Source organism: Rhipicephalus microplus, chromosome 4 (assembly GCF_043290135.1).
Source record: "Rhipicephalus microplus isolate Deutch F79 chromosome 4, USDA_Rmic, whole genome shotgun sequence".
In the NCBI taxonomy this organism is placed as follows: Eukaryota; Metazoa; Arthropoda; class Arachnida; order Ixodida; family Ixodidae; genus Rhipicephalus; species Rhipicephalus microplus.
Window position 1 is genome coordinate 51,308,814 of NC_134703.1, and position 15,227 is coordinate 51,324,040.

Sequence of the window (15,227 nt, forward strand, 5' to 3'; positions counted from 1 at the left end):
TCTTGATAGAGGCGATGTGCTAGAGATATTTGCACTATACGATGACACTGGACGTCAAAGAGCACCAGATGGTATAAATTTCCGGCGCCCTCCATTGCGGCATCACTCATAATCGCATTGTTTCACGCGTCTTTTAAAATACTGGTGTATTCGGATTTTACACGCAGAGATAAATAGCGACGCTCGCCACTGACAAGGCCACACTGTTTGAGAAGCTTCGAGTTGTTTTGAATTTTTATAGGTTGCGTGCAGGACGGGAAAAGTCTAGTTCGTTCGGGAAATGTTTACCCACCAGCGATAACTTTGGAATCTTTGGTAATACACGTTTAAAAGCTGATGTGTTCTACACCCTTGCAAGGTTACCGACAATGGATGCTCTCTTAACTGCTATCAGTATGTTTTACTTTTGTAGTTATACTTTCTGTTTTCCGAGCCGTAGTTAACCTAAATACGAAGTCTCATCTTGAACCCGCCGAGTGCTGCCTTCTTGAAAGTCACGACAGTCGGGACAACATTGTTGTTTTGGGCCTTGAAAGTCCAGATATTAATAATAATAATAATAATAATATTATTATTATTATTATTATTATTATTATTATTATTATTATTATTATTATTATTATTATTATTATTATTATTATTATTATTATTATTATTATTATTATTATTATTATTATTATTATTATTATTATTATTATTATTATTATTATTATTATTATTATTATTATTATCAAGTGCTGTCACTTCTGTAAAGCAGGTCTACGTGTCTATTACGACATACGACGCGCGTGCCATAGTGCATACGACTTCTAAATGCTGAACCACCACAGGGTGTCGTTCCCAACACCGAACGCGGCTGCTTGTTCCCTTTACACACAGAAGTGGGCTGGACTGGGACTGAACCTGGTGGATGCATCTGAGCAGGAGTACAATAAGTTGACTGGTCATTGATAAGCACTTGGTTGATTGGTGTCGTAATTATTGCTTGTTTTACCCGCCCCTTTTGGCTACCTGTTTTGCTCAAGCATACGAAGCACTGGTCAAGGAATCCCGCAAAATTTCCAAGTTTCACAGTGATAGTCGCTTTTATCGACAAGCTTTGTCGGGCAGCTAAAGAAGCAGCCGAAGAATACATTTGCTGGCTCTGTACGTAAGTATTGGCAAACTTTCTGTAGTACTGAGTTGATTTCATAGCAAAGAAAGTGGTGTGACGTGTTCATCATTAGGCTACAATATTGGTGTTTTGATACAGCTGTCTAGGCCACCTCATCAAACTTCTTGGCTGCAGAACTTCTGGCTGGTCGAGTTTAGAGAACTTGACATGAAAAAATACACTTAATACTCTTTGGATGTTAACCACACATATATGTTGATTTCTCCTTTAATTTGGGGATATACAATAGAAACACAAGCAAATGGTTGAATTAGTCTAATACATAGGTCTCAACTAAGCAATAACGCTCACATAAGACGTTATTGAACCGGCATCATAAGAAACTTGATGTGGTAGTTTACAAAACTACAACGTCGTTACTTTGGTAACACATCACGAGTAATAAATCAGTAGATCGCCGACATAAATTGACGGTGACATCGCAAAGGTGACGATGACAGAGTAGGTGGCTCAAGTGAGCGACTTCGGAACAACTCTCAACTAATCCTCATGTCCGAAAAAGACAGCAGTCATTGTTTCTAACTTGGTGCTTCATGCCGTATATGCAAGTGACGTTCGCAGATGCGGGAAAGTAAGCGCCAAACGTTTTAGATATTGCTATACCCATTAAGTATTGAGCTTTCCTCGACTACCAGCGTTTCATAAATGTTTGAATGGAGGTATTAACTGAATTAGGGGTGGTATCAGTTTTCTTAAATGATCACTGCACCAAACTACCTAAAACAGGCGTAAAACTGTAAAGGTGGCGCATTCTCGTCAATTGCTTGTTTCAGAAAATTTTCGAGGTGGTGTTCCCGCAATGCGTCCTGCACATGAAATTATGGCGTGAATTTCAAGTATAGGCTTTAAAACATGGCTGCTGCATCCACCTCAATTTTTGTGCAGTATCCTACACGCACAGACGACGTTCATGGTACGAAAGTGTCAGTTAACTAGGTATAATCAACCTAAATAAATCGGCTGGCCCATTAACGCAAGCCTTTATACATTCAAGGAATGCCATCTTTACGCTTTCCTAATAGCTATCACGCTTAACAGAATACATCAATAGATTTTGTCGAAAGCATTATTCCCAGTCCCGAATAACCTTCGTTGCGAAGGCTGTCCCCTATCTCGAAAATCAGTGTGATGTTTTGTTCACCATCAGTGACTAGTCACCAGTCATTCGGTGGTTGCGTAAATCTAATATATAACACTCTCACCTGGACTGGTACCTAAAGGAATATCACTGCGAAGAACCTCTGATGATCTTCTCTCAAATTAGGCATCAGTGCCTTGAAAAGAAGTCATGCTGTCACCCAGACACGCCGCAGCTGGAAGTAGATGAATGACCGTCGATGGTCATTTTTGACCGATGATAAGATCTCCCATAGTGTGCTCAAGTTGTGCCCCTCGTTAGCCATTGGCGACTTGTCGGAGAAAATAAGGCCCAGCCATTCGCCGGCCTCATTGAAAGCCCGGCTAATTCGGAGCATTATATTGATTTCCGTTTTCCTTCCGGATCATAGGCTCCTGTTAGCCCCCGCTTCCGCCTGTCCCTTTGCTGCTTCCCGTTCCATCTTCCTTCTACACGCACAGAAAACATAAAAAATTGCATGTATAATTTATCGTAGTTCTTAGCCTCGTACCTAATAGCAATGCCGCCAGGAGAAGTGACACGACTGCCGTAATACCATCGATGGTCCCCTATTACAGAGAAAAAGCTGTTTGCCCATGAAGACATATTGATCTTCTTCGTGCTTATCTGTTTTTGTGTGTGTGTGTTTTTTCTTGGTAGTGCTATCTACTCTGCCTTGGTGGAAGCGATTTTCATACGGCATCAAAAAGCACAGATTGGCTTGGAATGACTGCTCTGATTTGAAAAAGTAGCACAACTCAAGCTAAAAGTACTGAAAAGTAGCCATGCTAGTTGATTTTAGTGCCAAACCGTGGAGCAAGAAAAAAAGCGAAATCATCAACACAGCAATAAATATTAACAATATTATGACATTTATTACGCGGGGAGCAAAATAGTACACAATGTGTACTTCTCTCGCAAGGTCTTCAAAGCACAGATAGAATACAAATAAATGCACAAATTATCACAGGTTCGGTGTGTCTGCATACAGTCTGTCTAGAGTCGAAGATATGACGTCTCGTCCCGAGAAAAAGAGCTATAAGATTCCTATTTTTTGTCATCGTCATTTTGGAGAATTCAAGGGCTCTCTCGTGACGCACGTAACGTTCGGATGGTCACAATAAAGCACTCTAAATACGTTCAGCTGGCTTATTCAGAGACCCACGCTCCGACTCGGCGAGCTCTGAGGCACATGCACTCACTTTGACCTCGGATTGAATTATGATCCCGTGACTCTCTGGTCCTCGCCTGTTTGCAACTGAAGATGTGTTGACGTGTATCTTCTTCTGGCATCCGATTGTTCTGGAGAGTGGCAGAATGTTCTGCTCGGACACCCGCTCTCTGGCTTAGATCAAGAGCAGGCTCTGTAATTTTGCAATCTGAGTCAGAGTGTAGTGCCGCCCAATCGAATCAGTAAAGAAACAACGGTTGCAAACGAGACAAGAAAGGCTGATTAGACTTACAGTGACTACAAACATGAGCATTTATCTGGTCTGTCACGTCGCGTTTGTTATCACTGCTTCATGCAATAAACATTTTACCTACAGGCTCAAAGACAAGAATTTATTTTGTTCCTTTCATCTTTGAATCTCCTACTGAAGACATTGATGCATTTTTTTTTCTCTGAATGGCTGCAAATCACCTCTCTCTCCCGAGAAGCTGAAGTTCGCGTTATCTCCACAAACTGTAAAACGATATTATTAAGCCTAAAATCGGAGCCGGACGACAGTTTGGCTGCGCCTCAAGGTTTCGCGAAGTGAACTGCCGCGAAGAGAACTAATCAAGCGTATATTTGCTTACTGGGACTCGAGCAAGCGGGCTAATGAAACGAAAGCGAACGGGGGTGTTCCGGCACCACCGCGAGTCGTCAATACCATCCATTTCGTTTTCACAAAAACTCCGCGTCCTCACGCCTTCCATTTGTCATGTCCGAGATTTAACTGGAGCCGAGCGCGAGTGCGTGTACTCTGTGCAGCCGAGTATGATGAATGAAGGAAGACCTGTCATTGCTTCCGCATTCAAGAACGATCCGAACAGCCCCACCATTTCAGGGGAATTCGTTTTGTCATACGTGTAACTTGAATTTTACTAACTTCATCCTAGCGTGTGACGTAGTTTGAAGTGTCGTGAAGGATGTGGAAAGAATTGAACTCGGACGAAAAAGAGCTTACAAAGCTCGGTTTCACTTGGTTTTGAAGACACTGCGCGCAGTTCAGTTTACGGGTTAGTTAAGGTTGACACGCTGTAGTATTGAAGCGCAAGGCTTATTGTGCAAAAAACTCCAGCGCTCAGTTCTCTCCTCCCCAATCTATCCTCGTTTACTTAATCTATGAAATGTCTCTGGAAATGGTATTGCATCATTTTAAAAGAGAAGAGCAAACAGTGGTGACTAGAAGATAGCAAGCAACGAAAAAGGAAGTCTATCAAAGAAAGAATTACGTGAATCAAATCTATATAAAATAAGCACGTTTGTTGACGCAAGGATGTCAGTAAACACACATCCTCTTCAAAAGATCGAGAAAAGATAAGTCTTTACAAACATGATGGTGTGCTACCAAATTTTCATTTCCTTTATATAAGTCGTCATTGAGCAATGGAACAAAAGGTACTTCTCGAACCATATAGATGCAGGAATTTTCTCGTGGAAAGTGGCAACAAGTTTCTTTTTTTGGATTTTTGCTGCATTTTTACGATGCTGTGACTTCTGTCACCAACTTGTCATGGTTACCCTGTCTTCTTATAACTTTATACAAGCCGAGAGGATCACATTCTCCAACTATCAATATATTTTGTTTTGCAGCACTTTCATGCATTTTATATTGACAGGTTCGTTGATCATTTTATACTACACTGTGGTTTATCAATAGTGTTATGCATAGCGAAAAAACATGGCTGTACTGGCATGTGGAGCAAATCCGACCAAGATGGCGACAACTTAGAAACCTGAATCACAGCAACTCCCCCCTTGCCTTAAGTACAGCTACGCTGACAGAGTGTTTCCGTGTATGTATATGCAGAAGAAGAGAGAAAGGAATATAAAGAGAGATAAAAAGAGAATTTTTACCAAGTGTAGCAGAACGTATGCAATACATGGCACGATAGAGGTACGTTTCTCTGCAGATCGAAATGTGCCTCCAGATATTGGTTCTTAGTACAGAGCAATCCTCTGGAAGCGGCAACATTGAAGCTCTAGCAATGTACCACACCTGTGACGTGCGGGCGTACATGGGCTTCGTGATACTTCTAAGTAAGTTTTCTGAGTAGAACGCTCGCTGATAACTATTTCGTGTTCGAGTGCCTGTGTGTGCCCGCTGCACAGAACCTAACTGAAATTCCTTCTAGCGAATTCGATCTCGCTAAGACAAAGCACTGACGATTTTTCAACGTGACTCTGATTCCCTCAATCGCTAGGCAGAAACTTCGTATCACTTCGCCTTCCATAAGGCTGATTTCGCAAAAAAAAGAAGAAAGAAAAACAAAATGAAAAAGAAAGCGAGAGTGATTGCTCGCCGCTTTCTGTAGTGTTAGACCTGCACTACCTCGTTTAAAGCATGCACGAAGTCGTCATTCTTGGCTCTGCACCATCGCTAAAGCTTGTCGATATAGCGCAGATGCCAGCGGGTTTACATTGAGAGGAATGCTCATAAGCAGGCCTCGTCTTCAAAGATGTTTCTGAAAAGCGAAAGCTGTTCCTCAGCTGTGCTTTAAGTAGGAAGTCCTTGAAATAGAATATAGAAAGGGCGTGCACTGGTATACCTAGTGCATAAAAAAAATCGAGCACTGCCTATATTTACAAAGCTTTTTTCGCGAGCGCGCCTAAAATGCTTCTAGCAGCGACGTGACGGAAACGTTGCTATTTCCATTCTTCGCCGAGCAGCTCTTAACAACGCAACTGGAGGAGTGAGCAGTGCACTACGCTCACTTGAACCTTGGCTCAATTTTCTACTGTACAGCTCTAATGTGTGCCTATACGCTTCGTTTACTCAGCAAATCCTAAAGGTGTTGCAAAACAAAAAAACAAGAAAATAGAGAGTTTTATAGTCGGAGTTCCCGCTTCATATGCAAACTCCAATTGAACAGAAATAATAAGACACATGAATTGGAATCCGCGTCCTCGAAGAACTTGGTGAGTCCTAACTTCATACACTTTTAAGTTCACTCGCACTCGGGTTTGTGCCACGAAAGGCTGAACCACTGAGCTACCTTTTCTTTTCGTGGTTTCTTTCATTTTTATAAGAGCTCATTTCCTTTACAGCTTCAAGAAACTGAAGAAAATACAGGTTCACTGTCACAAAGGAAGCTTTCAAGAACAGTGTCTTCCGAAATGTGACCTAATATTGCCACGGGGTCGTGACGCTGATGAAGGCAGACACAGATTGTTGAAAATGAACCTGCTTATTCGGCTGAACTTGTGGCCTCTATATAAACGAAAAGCCATATTACAGTCCTACGCATTGGCACTGATAGCAGCGAATAGGGAGTCGGCTGTGGATAAACTGAGAAGCGGTGACGCTCGTCTGCTTTTATACATGTGCCTTCGAACATTCCAGCGTTATCGTTATAGCGGCCGCGTAAGTTCTAGAAGAATCTGCAATGTTAGCGTTGTGTGCATAATCTTGACAAAACAACCTACCAAAATGGTGAAGCTTCTAGAACATTGAGTTCCGGTTCGCGCTGACGGTCGCTGACAGTCTTTGCGGGCATAAACCGAATTCAGCAAGAGCGAAATAAGAAACGTTCGTGGCAATATATTCAAACGATGCTTTTGTTAACGGCCGTAAACAGTACGTATATTTAAGATGGCGCTATAGTATGCTGTAAGATAGCGGAAAGGTTACCAAATCGGTTTGAGTTTGACGTTCGAGTACGGTAATGCTAGACAAAAAAATACACTGTGAAAGAGAAGAAGACAAGCGCTGTATGCCTTTTTCACTTCTTGTTACTTGTGTATTTGTTGTGAAGCGCTGCCTACCATACGTATGCGCAATAATACTGTAGGGTTGAAGGCTGCGCTAGTCAGAAGTGTTTGTGGGAAAATGACACTGAGACGAGACAGCTATCTGAGTGATTGCGCATTGGGCGATGGCTGTGTTTGTTTGGCAAAATGCGTTCAAGATTAACGACTAAAAAAAAAGATGTTATATCTGCACTTGAAAAACCACATGCACGAGTTAATAGGCACATAAGACCTAACATTAAAATAAGCAAGGGCAGGGAAAGACTGCGACAAAAGAGCAGGGCTTTCCACAAAAGCTGAGAACATCGCCCCAGGTTGTTTTTTTTTTCGTTTTTTTTTGGGGGGGGGGGGGGGGGGCTGGCACGTGCACCCACATCTGTTCGCGAACCACCCACTTAGTGTGGTTGCGACTCCCGGAGCCACGTGATAAGAACCACGGATTGGGGGAATGATAGAGGACGTCAACAGAATGAAATAGAACAATGTCCTCTTGCTACTCGTGGGGCAATTGAAAGTGCAGACGCAGGGCGGGAGCATCGTTCGCATTGTGTCCACCTGTTCAATTGTACACTAGCGCCGCCACAATTCACACAAAGCTCCTCTCTAATCGGCTATTTCCTAGAGCCGTCTGGTACTTTTATGCGACAAGATCATTTCCCTCTTCGTCCCCCTTTCACATCAAAGAGTTTCTGTATATATATTTAGTTTTTGGCTAGAATTGTTGTTGCCCGAATACATAGCCAGACAGTCTCTCATTCCCTTCCCTGTGGGCAAAGGAAAAATACAGTGTATAAAGGAACAACAGTAACAAAAAAGTTGGAAGCAGATTAAGTAAAGGTACCACTTTTAAGATGGCAATCACTACATTTCTTTTGTGTATTTTATATTCCTTTGCCATTTCACTAACCATCCCAGCACTTACATTGTGAAAATTGTCTGATACAACGAATTTTAGCCTTTTGGGTCATCTTTTGTGTTGTGTGTTCTAGGTTTTATTTTGTAGTGTTTATTCATCTGATGGAATACAAGATTAGAGCCAACTGAATTTACAGTAACTGCTGCTGCACCTGGTAGATAAGAGATCAACGTCCTCCTTTCTGGTCATTTTTATGTGCAGGCCATCTGGCATTCAATTTATTGGTTTCTTTTTGTAGTCTAACTACAGTAAAATTTGGGATAAACACATTTAAAAAAAGGCCACCTATTTGGCACACAGAGATTTTGTGTTATTGATTTGTTTGTTGCACACATAAGTATTCATAGTGCATTCTCTCACAGTAAGATGTACCGTGAATGTTTTAATTAGTGATTGCTTAAGTACAGTGGACCTGGCATATATCGAACTCGCTAAAAACAGGCAATAGATAAATCTTATAATTTGATAAAAACTTAGCAGTGGCTTCACTCGGCTATGCCAGCTTATGCGTAGTGTGAGCTACGCATGGATTAATGGATGGGAAAACGAGCGAGTGAACTCACATGAGTCAAGCGCCAGCTAATTAGTGTCACATCACTCTAGGAGCTTCCAGGCCTTCTCCGGCACGCCAGCTGTGTGTCGCGTGACTTCACTGCTGCTCTCACTTGCGCAAAACTGCTCACCGTAAACCACGCCAAACTACTCAACCTCATCCAGGGTAGCTTACGGTAAAAAAAAAACACTTTTAAAGAATTTATCAGATTTTCGATGCGAGTTTTGATGCACAAGCTTGTTTCACGGCGCTGCTTTATATTAATGCAAAGGGGCTTATCTGAATACGCGAGAATGTTTTTAGCTAATTTTTTTTCGCAGTTTGTATTTGTGAGGGCAGGCTATTTGCAGGCGCGGGTTGTAGGCGAGAAAACTTGGCATCAGTGTAAACAGTGACTCCAAATTTTTAAATACAACAGTTCATGCTCGTCAGGTGCGGGAATCTTCGACTTCCTTGGTCCTATAGTGTCGGCGCTGTTTATGAATGACATTCAGCGTGCATTTTTAGATGTTGTACGCAGCGGGGACGTCAGATTTCTTTTCTCTACGCTGGACTGTGTTGCTTATTGCAAGATTTGTAGAGAACAGACGGGTTCTTTTGTTTTATGACCAAGGTAGTTTACAAAACTCCAAGCCTGCATGGGAAGGGCCGCACAGTCACGGCGAAAGCTGGAAAAGCAGAACTTCAAGAGCCCTCGGTGAATTCTCTTGCGGCTACCTTGCAAGTAAAGTTTCAAGGTGCCCACTACGCCTTAAGTCATAATTATTGTCAAGTTTGGAAGTATCCACTACAGGTCACATGCGTTTTTTTTTTTAGTTTGTCATATCAATAACGACACCACACAGAATGACAATGCTTCAATCAATAGCTATTACTATTCGGGGTCACAGTATACTATGAAGGAGCACGCACCCTTTGAAAACACCGCAACTTGTGAGCGTGTGTTTATTACTCACAGTAGCGATAGGTGCGCTCATGAATGAAAGGCAATAATAATTGTGGTGAGCTTATTCTGCGACATTGAAGCTTCGTTAATTCCGACGATCAGAAGTGAACATGGAGAAACTATGCTTCGAGTTGCATCGTTCTCGATTCGCGTAGATGGCTGCGTTCAAAATGCCGGAAAACAAGACAAGGCGAAAAAAAGCGAGAGAGATTGAATGACAAAACTAAAAAAGAGAACAAGAAAAAGTGTTCATTCATAAATTCTCGTTTTAATTCTAAATGCGCGATCCACCATATTGCTCAATCTAAAGGACACTTTTGGTTGAGGTGAAGTGCAACAGCGACTCGTTTCGCTTTATTTTAATCCGGCAGAATTACGTCTTGCTAATTCCTATCAGCCAGAGAATGAGCTTTTGTTAATTAATGCACGTGGCAATGAGAGCGCACACATCATCATTAGGATATGTATTTTAAGCGTTCACCGTTATTCTTGTCTATTTCGTCGGCCTATAAATTAAATTACCCTTATTGTTCATCGCTTTGCCCTGCTATCAATAAAAAAAGGGAGTGGGAGGACGGATTGGAGCACTTTTGAATTAGTCAACCCCATTTGAGAGGGCTAAACCAAGATCATAAGTACCCTCAATATAAGCTGACACTGCCGCCTACAGAGTTATTGATGTTGCCTAAAAAGTACAGTACGGTGTACAATACATGAGGTATACCGACTGAAAATAGCGCTAAGAAACGGGGACACAAGACGAAGGACACACGGCACAGGCGCTAACTTCCAACATAGTGTTTATTACCACCGCACGCTCGCCTATATCACCAAGAACATAACATCACATGACATGAATGATGCGCACAAAAAATTAAATTCTTAGAAAATACAATTTCGACAGCGATGAGGTATACCATTCGGTTTTTGAATTTTGATGTGCCAAAACCACGATATGATAATGAGACCAGCCGTTGTGGGATCGGGTGGGATAGTGGTCCGGATAAATTTGACTACGTGTTTTAACGTACAGTGACATCCTACATTACACCATACAAGGTGCCACATTTTGTTTAAATCGCTCAGGAAGGTACTTAAGTTGTTAATAAGTACAATTTAACTACTGTAGAAATATAATTTCAGCATAATAAAAGGAAATACTCGTGCAAGAAGCATAAGAACACACACTCTCACACTGGGTAAGCATCTGGATGTGTAACACAACACATACAAGAATGCTAATAATAAGTGATCAAATTTCAGCAGTTCCTGCAAACATTGAATCATAATTAAGAAGCACAAGCCTAACTCGACAAAACCTGTAAAAGGCACATGCATTGTTTACAAACCAGTACTGCTGAACTAGAGTAGAGAATACAGAAACAAGGGATAACACACCGGCGCTACGTTACAAAGTGGAGATATCTATAACTGGTAGTCAGTCATTAATTTCTCCGCCAAGATTTTTGGTGCCACTGTAACCAACGTCATTCAGACAGACACCCCCGAAAGTCGGCTCCACTTCCAACTACCTGTTCGCACAAAGTTTGGGCGAAGAGACTAGCTTAATGCTGGGCCAAGGTGCACGCTCACTGACCGCGGATTACAAAACCATTAGACTCTCACTCGTCTAAGCAACCACGGAAACACACCGCTAAAGCTCGCCCGGACCGGAGGCGACGGAAGCAGCTGACACTTCGCCAACAACTTCAGCCAAGTGCTTTGCCTCGGAGCCGAAGATCCGTTAGTTTTCCGGCGGGCGTGTTGCCTTCGTTGTCTCGGAGGTGTCGACAATCCATTTCGGTCCGTTTTTCTCTAGAGGCCGATGGCTGTCCTAAGCAGAACGTTCCTATCTCATGCTACGTAAATGCAGTGTCATGGCGCTTGTTTACTCGCTAGCTAGTTTGACAGTTTATTTGTCTACGTGTTTCTTGTACTTGCTCTTGCTTGTTTTCCTGCTCATATATATATATATATATATATATATATATATATATATATATATATATATATATATATATATATATATATATATATATATATATATATATGTGTGTGTGTGTGTGTGTGTGTGTGTGTGTGTGTGTGTGTGTGTGTGTGTGTGTGAATTGCCGCTTAAGTACCTTATGGGCACTCTACTCGCACGGGAATGCCTTTTCTATAAGCGAAAGCATTACGGGCGTCACCCAGTACACCGCTCGGAATTGCTCTTTTTTTTTTTTTTGTCGTAGGCATTTCTGAGTTCTGCTTACTGACTTTTTATTTCCTGCTTTCATTCTTGTTTAGAGGTAGCTGTTTTATCTTGTACAATAAGCAACGGTACATTACATTGCGGTTCAGTGCATATATATGAAATTGCTTTGGAAATTGCACGGTTCAACGTATAAGCGGGCAGGTGTTTCATTTGCGATGCGTGCCAATCGCTTCAAGCGTCGAATGGTAGTTTTGTGCTTTTAGATTCATTCGACGCCCTACAGATATAGTGCGGTTCGTAGTTTGCCAGTCCTGACGTAAAGAAATGAAGCATGCGCTACCTGCATCAGTTGAACTGCGAGAAATGTACAGGTGCTGCTTCTATTGCAGTTCTTCCTTCAATCTGTCTTTCACTTTATCTGTTTCTATACTTCCCCTTACTTCACTTCATTTGGCTGCTGCATATACTTTGTGTGAACATTCTTTCACTAATTCAACAACTTCTCTGAAGAAACTGCTTGCAAAATAACGAAGTACTGCGCACAGCTAGGATACACTAATATACGAACGCGTCAGTTCGAGCGTACAGAAGGGACATAGAAATAAGAATAAAAAATACGCGTGTTTTTTGAAGCAGCACGAGAACGTCAGGTGCGTTGTTTTTAGAAGGTTCTGTTTACAATATTCGCTACAAGCCCCCCACCCTCCCCTTCCCGTTTCAGTTATATGTCAGGAACACTGTACATGTAGCGAGCCTGAGTATAGCAGACAGCATTCTAGGAAGATGAAGTGCAATCAGAGACACGCCCTTATGTTTAGGCGAGCTTCAGAATGCTCCCTCTGAAGCCCTATACTCTACGATGTCGCTAACAACCGTAGCGTGTATTTTGTACGCTAAACATAAGGAATCATTTTTCTCTCTGGTTCAGAAGCAAAAGTAATCAAGATGACGTATTCAAATATGTGGTAAAGCTATTTCCCATAAGTTGCCAGTTGCTGCTTTATTTTTATTAAAATATTCAAAGCACAATACACCAGCTGAGCATGTAGATAAATGAACATTTTTTGATGGTTTCGTGTAACGTGCTGCTCTATTCAAATGCACACAACCATTATGCTTCAAGGTTACATACCTTACCAACTACGCAGATTCGATGGAAACAAATGCAGTTTTTACAGTAGTTATTAAAAAAATGGAAATGAACAGATGCCATAATTCTACTATTGCGGTGAACCACGCGATAATGCAGACAGAATGCAAAGCTTTTATTACGCAGTGGATGGCTGCTATCATGACTGCAGAAAGAACCAATCCAAAGAAACTGAGCGTGAGGTAAAGCCATAGACATTGGAAAGCGATCATGGAGTCGTTAGAGAAGCCGTGCGGTATCGAGGTTTCGATTTTGCAATTACACTGTCAGAGATTTTATTTCGCTATTGCAGTTGTAAGTTTAGTAGGCTTTACGATGGACACTCCCCAAGTACTTTCCTTAATCATCGTACTGCGCTTAGGTATGTTATACAAGTTTCACGACAGCAATCCTAAGGCATCGCTGGCCCACGTTTATTTTGGTCATTGCGATTCGCGTTTTAGATAAGTGGATTGCCCTGTATGTATGAGTATCTGAGACTCATTTCGATCTTACCTTAGGAACTGTGAAAGAAAAATGAAAGCAAAGGAAGAATAAGGAGATTAACGAAGGAATATATACTGTTGGTTAGAAAAAAAAAACGATTACCAAAATATATATATGTGGCCAAAAAAGTACGGAAGGTTTAAAACAACGGAAGAAGACCATGTTGACAATATCATGGTTCGTATTTTTTAAGCAACCTGCAAAACAAAATGCAGTACGAAAGAAAATTGATGCAAGCGTCAATGGACGTCTTTACGAGACAATAAATATGATTCGACGACTGATGGATGCTCAGTGCACTAAATCGTGGCCTGACGTTCCTAGCGCATTCATAACAGAAAATAACTACACACTCTCCTTCCCCGCACGAGGGTGCCCAAACTGAAAGTGTTTTTCTGGGTTCATCTGCAGCCGCTCGTCCCACGCAGAGAGTGTATCCATAAATAACCACTTCTAAAACGTGTACGAGCAGCGCCCTATGCTCACTTTTCATCACTATGTGAATTTCGCGACTATCTTTGTTACCGTCAGCAAACTGACTTCTCACTCAATTCCCGGCTTCTTGCCCATCTATTGCTAGCAGTAGATTGTGACATCTTATCTTTTGTAGCCGCTGGCTTTGCATGGACTGTCGTCATGAGATACTAAAGAATGCCTCTGCATGGTAATTACGACTGCCATCCCTATCTTGGAAAGGAACAACTGCTTTGTGTTTAGAAAAAATGATTCACAATTTTGAGCTCTATGTACTCTGTAAGAGAGAACGCTATGCCTTCCACAAAACCAAGCTGTAACAACACGTCTCAGTTGAGGGCCACACTGTGCCTCACTGAAAAGAGCTCTATAAAGCTGCTCTTAAAACATGTTGAAACTATTTTTCAACCTCAGCCTTGGTTTCTGTGGACACAAAATTCTGCACAGCAAAAATATCTGGTACCACTGTAGCAAAAAAAAAATTAGCTGTTTGCTGAAGTTTCAAAGCTAACATTCTTGAAATTATTTTGGTCTAGCTTTCGCGACAGCCTTTATCGACTGCCTATCTAAGCACTTTAGGTAAACTTAGGACCATGCGTGAGTTTCTACGTGCTTCTGTTCATCTCTTAACGTTCGAAATCTATCTGCAACGGCGTTCTCAATTTCTGTTTTTCACAGGGTATACAGCGGTTCCCGGGAAAGAGGAAAGGATTCCGCTATCTTCGGCAATCATGGCAGGAGGAGTGTTCAGCGTCCCTCTACCGCAACGCCTTCGAGGTACCCACACAAAACTCTCTCTCGCTCTCATTCTAACCTAGAGACGTGGAAACGCTTCCGGTGTGTTACCGTTGGCTTGGAGAGACGCGAAGATGCTTTTGAAACTGCGCTGATGGGGCTCTTATCTTTGAAGTTTCACTATTTCATCGGTGAAAAGGGAGAAACTACGCACAGGGAAGCGTAAACTGGCGTGACAGCGAAGCCGCAGGCACGATACCGCAGAGTTGTCAACTCTCAGGCGAACTGCTCGTTAGCGAGCGAACGCGCCTTGCGTGTGTGTGCGTGCGAACGAAAGGTTGGGAGACACGGGATAGGGGGGAGGGTAGGCGAGGAAAGGTGATAAAAGCGAAGCCTCTCCTTAAGCTGTACCTAAATACGCTGAAATCGCGTCGCCAGTTTTCAGCATTTGCGCCAGTTTCAACCACCGCTACTTTCTCCGGACGAACTGGTCTCTTGTGCAGACATCACTCAGTATATGTGCAA

The 15,227-nt window shown here is 42.1% G+C and overlaps 1 protein-coding gene across 1 annotated transcript in view; it reads left to right on the forward strand.

Annotated features, from left to right (window-relative positions):
• LOC142813907 (uncharacterized) overlaps positions 1-14,928 on the forward strand; it is a 116,949-nt gene extending 102,021 nt beyond the window's left edge. Inside the window, exon 4 of the mRNA XM_075891865.1 lies at positions 14,646-14,928. Within this exon, the coding sequence (XP_075747980.1) occupies positions 14,646-14,928 (283 nt within the window). The remainder of the gene's footprint in view (positions 1-14,645) is intronic.
• Positions 14,929-15,227: the final 299 nt, after the last annotated feature.